The sequence below is a fragment of the Poecilia latipinna genome, unplaced genomic scaffold (genome assembly GCF_001443285.1).
Source record: "Poecilia latipinna isolate Pla-1442-1.1 unplaced genomic scaffold, P_latipinna-1.0 Scaffold4572, whole genome shotgun sequence".
Classification (NCBI taxonomy): domain Eukaryota; kingdom Metazoa; phylum Chordata; class Actinopteri; order Cyprinodontiformes; family Poeciliidae; genus Poecilia; species Poecilia latipinna.
The window spans coordinates 6823-14583 of NW_015117188.1; the positions used below are offsets into that span (position 1 = coordinate 6823).

Below are 7761 nucleotides of genomic sequence, written 5' to 3' on the forward strand. Positions count from 1 at the left end.
CAAATTACAATCTGTCCAAAATTATTACTCTTTTTTTTAAATATCAAAGTTTTTGATTATGGTAACAATTAAACTAATTATATCAGTAAATGATAAATGTAAAGGACACAATCTTACTTGAACAGATGACACCAGCATCTTCATGGTGTCCACAATTGTGAGTCCCAAATCCATTGTGGCCACACACGGCAAGAGAAGATTCATTTCCAGAGCAGACCACATCATCAAGCCAGATCTGTCCAGTCCCCTCGCCAAAGTGGGCTGATTGTGGAGCACCCAGAGCAAGACCACAGCCCAGCTGTCTGCAGGCCACCGCAGCATCATTTAGGTCCCAACCATCATCACAGACTGTTCCCCAGGAGCCATTGTGGTAGATTTCAACTCTTCCAGAACATGGCTCGTTTGATCCAGATAATCTGATCAGATTATCTAAAAAGAAAGAACTCAAAGCTTGATTTAACATAAACCACTACAGAAATGGTAAAATATGCAACAAGTGAACCAACCTGATGCAGAACATGAAGACAGGAGGCAAGAGACTGCATTAAAAGAAATAAGCAAAAATGATCCATTCATTGTGAGCTAAGTTCAGACTTGACAAATCATCAGAGGACAAAATCTTTTCAAAATAATTTGTTACTAATTCTAATTTACTTCAGCTTAACTTAATATGAACAATTATTTTGTCATTTTCATCACCTTGCCTTTTTCCAACTTCTGTGTTAAACCACATCTGCATGAATAACCAATAATGTGTGTAGGATCACTGTACAAATTTGAGACATGAATCATAAACAAATCATCTATTTTTCTCACCTAAAAGCAGCAGATTGTTCACCATCCTGTTGACTGAGCATATGAAGAGAAGATGAAATCGAGACACAGCGAAGAAGAGTCCGTGCTGAAATTAGTTTCATCTGATCTTGTTGTCAGGTATCCTGTAACAACCTCTAGAGAACTTCTGCATATTATAATTAGATCTGCAACGAGCAAAATTCAAGGAAATAAGATGTAATAAGGTGTGTTGGACCTTTATTTCTGTATTTTATAGGGGTTTTATAGCCTACAAATTTGCCTGTAAACAAAATATTAGTAGAGCATCATATAAATATGAAGCTGCCTTTGAATGAATAGGTGTATTCATTTTTAATACTTTCCATATTCTAACCTCTGTGATGTGAGACTGTACATTATTGTAAATAGAAACAAGGCTCTCACAAAGAATAGTTTCTGTTTAAAGGGATTCATTTGACTTTTAGGTTATTTCAGTCACTGGAATTTGTTTTGGGATTTTCTTTAGGCCCTCATTAATCTCTTGCTTAAGTTTTAAAACATCCTTTTACCAAGACTACTCATGTAAGTTGACATTTAATTTAAATCAATTTTAAAAAATTGCATAGCTATAGCACATTATTCATTGCAGTACATTATATTTTACCCAAATAAAAAATCTCCAAACAGAAATGCAGTGGATCTAAATAGCTTAAAAACTCCTTTGTGAAAATAACTGGATTTTTGTGATGTTAAAAATCATCACAACAAACTACACCTTGAAAACTTTGTTTCCTTGTAACATGAAATCACACTAACTTGCAAATCTGTCTTAATGTAAAAAAAATAAAAAATAAAAAACACAACAGCCATTTCAATTTGGACAATATCAGATATTTGGTAAGAGCACCTGTGTGATGGGAGGAAGAAGCATTTGAAAGTCAAAACCGATCTCTCAGATGAGCTGAATTCATTTTCTGATGCCTATTTTGTTTCACACCCTTGTCCCGTGGCCCCATGAGGACACACTGGCCCCACCTGTAAATTTGCTCTAGAACCACCGTTGATCGTGTTCTCTGAACTGTGCGCACATGGGCTGTTCAATGAACTCATGGACTACTTTCATTCACAACACTCATTGTGAATGAAAATAGTCCTATCAACTTTTAGCATAAATGTAACAGCATACTTGAGGGAAGTCTGTGGATCCAAGGAGACGGCAGCGCGTCAGAGAGAGGCAAGTACTCATGTTCTGAGGACGATTGAGCTGCAGAGGACAATCGCAGTAGCGTGGTCTGGAGTAGTTCTTTTATGGGAGGTTTGCTGGTGACAGGGTTTGAATGCGGAGAGAACAGAGGTAAGTATTCATAATATTCTTCACAATTCATTTGAATTAAAGAGACACTGGAGAATGCCAGGAGGATAGAGGATAATCATCCAGAGGAGAATGGCTGTCATGAAGCTCCTCATAGCTCCAGGAGCTTGATGATCAGCAGCAGGTGTGCAGAAGCACCCTCTGTAGAGATCCTCTTAAATCCTGACAATCAGAAGGTACAACTTGTTTCTTGTTAAGCTACATGCTGCAATTATTTTCTCTTACAATCTTTAGAGATAGCTGGATTATAACCCATAAAATCTGGATGAAAAGTTGCCCTTGAAACAGTAGACACTAAGTAAATAAAACTAAATAAAAATATTATATTTTGGCTTTTGGGTAATCCTAACTCAATACAATGAAGTATTACCCTATTCGCTGTGAACAAACCAACTAAAAGCAGGGTATAACTTATAGAGTTATTCTATTAAGTGCAGGGTATAATTCACTGGCAGATTTGTGAACAGGAAATACTGTTAACTGCTGCAATGCATTATGTTGCCTAAGCAAAACAGCTGCAACTTGTGCAGAAAAGTTAACAGTCATTTTCTGAAAATATTAAGAGAAATTTTACTTCCTGACTTGCTGCATTACACAGCAAGTTGGCGATACTGTAGCAGTAGCTGTTATAACAATGAATCATTGATGCTGGACCCCATTAAACTTCAGGTCAGCATTATTGGTCTCCAGAGCTAGACCCATACGGCAGAAATTGAAGAGCTTAAGTCTATTAAAACGTTATTGAAACTTTGTTTATAAGTTAGTTTGAATGAAATAAGTGATTTTAGGAGCATCACACATCCATAAGGTTACATGGGTTTTGTTCTGGCCACAAGTCGTTCAAGGCTCCAGATAAGCTGCTGTGTCACTTTCCTCAACTGTGAGTGTTTGTTTGGTGAGTGTCTGTGTTTGGATATAGTTTTCAATCACTTTTTATTTTTTTTAATCAAAAATTTCTTAAAAAGCTGTGTACTAAATGTATGTCACAACATTACATTTTGTAAGAAAACGAGATTTACATATCAGCAAGAATAGCAAATGAGCATCTCATCATGTAAATTTGTCCTGGGCTGTGAATGAATGAGTGTTTGTATTTGAATAATCCAAAAATAATTTCACAGCCATCAGCCAGGAAGAGCTGTTGGTTTAATGCAGTTCATGTAGTTTGACATAATTTACATAAGCAAAATAAAAAGAATACACGGCTAATCTAAACTGACTGCATAAATCCCAATTCTGTACTATGAGAGGAAGGAAAATGTAGTGGTACTATTGGGATAACAATTGGTGGGTTTTCTATGGTCACTATTTATTAATATTTTATTGTTTCATAAATGTTTTAATATTAGGGCTTGGCAAGGAACATCAAAAGGCAGATACTCATACATTTAAGTATTCAGAAAAATGTCTAATAAAGAAGCATAGTTAAGCTGTAAAATTAAAGCAGAACACTTCATGGAAAAGGTTCATAAACACAGGGATGTTTAAATACATATAAAGGTTGGTATACTCCTCATGTAGGCAGCTCCCTGCATGAGACACATACCAAGCATACATCTGGGTAAAAACTACAGTGTGTTGTAATCAACATAACTCACTCAGTTGTTTTGGCTTGTCCACTCTAACCAGTAGATGGCAGTATAGACCGCCTCTCACATGTGTAACAAAATCAGGTGAGAAGAACAAATTGTTGAAGTTGTGTTGATCTAACGCTGCTGTACTGTATGTACAGCTTCTAATGTATGTTGTCTCTTTGAAGTATAAAGTGAACTAGGTTTTTCTTTCTTCATCAAAGGTTTTAACATTTGGGATGCACATGTCATGTCCTTAGCTCCTGTATTGGTGCTCTCTTTTACAAAAAGGAAAATAGAAAAATTTGACTCACTTTTTTCCTCCTTTTGTTCCAGCTGAATAACAGTGAATTAGTGTGGTGACAACAGTAAGATGGAATCAGCAAAAATCTATTGAATAGGGAGATTTTTAAGCCTATAAGGCAGAGGTTCCCAAACTGTGGGGCGCGCCCCCTGGGGGGTGCGCCGTGTCATTGCAGGGGGGGCGCGGGAAGCCGTCTGGATGAAAAAAAAAACAAACAAAACATGAACACTGTATGCACTGGGTTTTTACCTTAGAATGGCCAACTCTCTGTTGGAAGTGTGGAAGCAGAGGCTTCCACACTTCCCATATCTGTGTCCTCTGTCACTTTTATCAGCAGGTAAAACTGTTTAATTCGTTGTTAACATGTTGTAACCTGTTTTTCCGAGCCGCCTTTAAACGCAACGCGACACTCGCGCTGGGTTTCCACCTGTGAAGGAGACCTGCTGCTGCTGGGCGGAGCTACAGGTGTGTTAGAATCACGGCAGCAAACCAGCAAAACGCAAAGAACTTTTCACAGTTTTTCCCTCCAAACTAACCGACTGTTGAGTAAAGCTGCTGGATGCAGGTAATGTTAGCTAAAAGATGACTAGCTAATGTTAGCTAAAAGATGACTAGCTAATATCAATACAGAACCTTTAGCTTAACAAGTACCTTGTAGTAGGCTACCGATGTTGGTGTCTATTTTCAGCTACGTACATTCATTTTGCCCCCCACCACCGTCACACGCGTCGTTTCAACCAGACAGCCATTTGTAATCCATAGGGGGGGGGGGGCGCAGAAAATGTTTGGAAACCACTGCTATAAGGTATAATATTACCTCATCCTCTAAGTATGAGCTGGGTATTTATGCAACATTGACAGAGAATGTAAACATTGCAGTGCTGTTCATTATTATATAGTCTAAATTCTTTTATGGTCTCAGAGCGCCTCCTGTGGTTGATGGATAATAACACAAGCTTTCAAACTCATTTAAACAGTTTGAAAACAAAATCTAAAAAAATGTAAAGAAACAGTTAAAGTTAACAGTTAATAAACAGTTTATTGATAATGCTATCAATTGGAATACTTTTATAATTTGTGTTTATTTTTAATCTTAATTTATTCTGGTCATTAAATACTAATACAAAAACCTAATAAGAAAATAATACATCTTAAAATCTTCTGAACGGAGTTATTTCTTCAATGTGAAGTTTGTATATGTTGGTTGTGACAAAGATAAGCGGTTCTCAGGCTCCATTTGTTAAAACTATTCATGCTCTGCGGAGTTTTTGTTCAGTGTTTCTGCTTTCTGTGTCACTGTGACTATCTAGCGCAGTGATAAACAGCAGAATCTCCAGCTGTCAGGCTGTTCATCTGCAAATACACCCGACTTCTGCTGTTGTCTCTGGAAACGATGAACCGGCCTTTTACTGAGTCTGAGTAGTTAATGTAGCCGCTGCCACTGCTGACATAAGCGATCCATTCCAGTCCTTTTCCAGCTGCCTGTCTGATCCAAGCTACGCTAGGATCGCTACTAAAACCAGAATATGTGCAGGTCAGTCTGTGAGATTCTCCAGGTCTTTTAATCACTGGTTCAGACTCAGTCAGTGTTTGACCGTCAGTTCCTGCAGACATAGAAATCATTAGGTTCTGGGCTATTATTGTTTCTCTATTTATTACCTAAGAGACATTCCTGTAAACAATTTGTTTGTCCTTACCTGTCCAGTTAACTGAAAGGATGAGAAAAACAATCACAATTCATGTCCTGAGGGGATTTCGTAAAGCTCTGCTGATTGTGCCACTGTGGAAAACCTGGCACAATACCAGTTTGTCATGTCAACAATATACGTTCAAAGCTTTTAGTCAAGCAGTATTTTATTAGATGTAATGTTCAGATTTTACGTAGTTATTAACTGATAACAACAAGTTAAAAGGAAAACCAATTTTGAAAAAGAAAAAAAAAAGTAAATGTAGAACAGAGCTGGACACACAATGTGCCAAAAAAACTTTATCTTCTACTGATTTCAATACTGTTTGTAGCTTGCATTAAAATCTCAATATTTACCAAGTAATGTAAAGGTGGCACTTTTAATGGACTTTTAATGTAACTTTTAAAGCACATATGCATTTAAAGTATCATTATTTACTGAATGAAACTTCATGACAACAGTCATAAACATTTATAAAGACTCTTTAATGTTCATGACAGATGTTACATCATGTTAATGACAGTGTCATGCCAGTTTTATGTTCACTCCATCAAATAAAGTGTTACCTCATCCTGTTAGCACTTTTTTTTCTAATAATGATAATGAAAACATACCTTTTCATTGTCTTACTTCCTTAAGAAAATGAAACGGTATGTTGTTTTATAAGATAATGTATCTTTTACGGTGCCAGCAGGGGCGCAACTACATATTATTAAGGTGGATGCGAAAACGTACCTTCCTTTCTCAGAAGGAAGGTACGTCAGGGTGAAGAAGCGTATAAAACAGCTCGCTCTATAATGTTAGTGAGGATGAACACAGTCAGTTAAAAAAAACACTGCCATAAAATACTGGCGAGTTAAAAATAACTCGCCCTGAATTACCATGATAGATATAATGTATGTAATATTCAATCGAGCTGCTCCTGTCCAATTAACGTGTATCATTAATGAAGGGGAAAAAACTCAATACAGACTTTCAGTAAGTTTAGGGTCTGGTTCGCAGAGTATGCAGTTAAATTTGTTTCACAATTATTAATTAAAAAAAAAAACTTAGTTAAGTAAATTGTTATCAAAACATTTGGAATTGTAATCATTTCTTTTTTTAAAAAACTAAAAGTTTTGTTTAAAAAACTTTTTTTTAATTAAATAACTCATTTTTGCCTCGTGAACTTAAAAAGTTATTTGTAAAACATAAACTTTTATTTGCACACCACATCAGAAATCNTGTTTCATTCTTTTTTATTTATTTTTTAAAACCTAACTCTATGGATCTGTTTGTGGTCACACAGGCTTTATTTCTAATTAAATTACAATCTGTCCAAAATTATTACTCTTTTTATAAAATATCAAAGTTTTTGATTATGGTAACAATTAAATTAATTATATCAGTAAACAATGAATGTAAAGGACACAATCTTACTTGAACAGATGACACCAGCATCTTCTCCATGTACACAATCGTGAGTCCCAAATCCTCTGTGCCTACACACAGCAAGAGAAGATTCACTTCCAGAGCAGCCCAGATTATCAAGCCAGATCTGTCCAGTCCCCTGGCCAAAGTGGGCTGATTGTGGAGCACCCAGAGCAGGACCACAGCCTGACTGTCTGCAGGCCACTGCAGCATCATTTAGGTCCCAACCATCATCACAGACTGTTCCCCAGACACCATTGTGGTAGATTTCAACTCTTCCAGAACATGGCTCGTTTGATCCAGATAATCTGATCAGATTATCTAAAAAGAAAGAACTCAAAGCTTGATTTAACATAAACCACTACAGAAATGGTAAAATATGTGACAAGTGAACCAACCTGATGCAGAACATGAAGACAGGAGACAAGAGACTGCATTAAAAGAAATAAGCAAAAATGATCCATTCATTGTGAGCTAAGTTCATAGTTGATAAATCATCAGAGGACAAAATCTTTTCAAAATAATTTGTTACCATTCCTAGTGTACTTCAGCCTAATTTAAGATAAGACTATGAACAATTATTTTGTCATTTTCATAACCTTACGATTTTGCAACTTCTGTGTTAAACCACATCTGCATGAA

At 36.4% G+C, this 7761-nt stretch overlaps 1 protein-coding gene across 1 annotated transcript in view; it reads right to left on the reverse strand.

Moving 5' to 3' along the window:
- Positions 1–7335, reverse strand: part of LOC106942806 (scavenger receptor cysteine-rich domain-containing group B protein-like) — a gene marked incomplete at its 3' end in the record, with an annotated part of 10441 nt that extends 3106 nt beyond the window's left edge. Inside the window, exons 1-4 of the mRNA XM_015026145.1 lie at positions 7129–7335; positions 1961–2038; positions 1772–1847; positions 118–429 (exon numbers count right to left, since the gene is read on the reverse strand). Of these exons, the coding sequence (XP_014881631.1) occupies positions 118–429; positions 1772–1847; positions 1961–2038; positions 7129–7335 (673 nt within the window). The remainder of the gene's footprint in view (positions 1–117; positions 430–1771; positions 1848–1960; positions 2039–7128) is intronic.
- Positions 7336–7761: the final 426 nt, after the last annotated feature.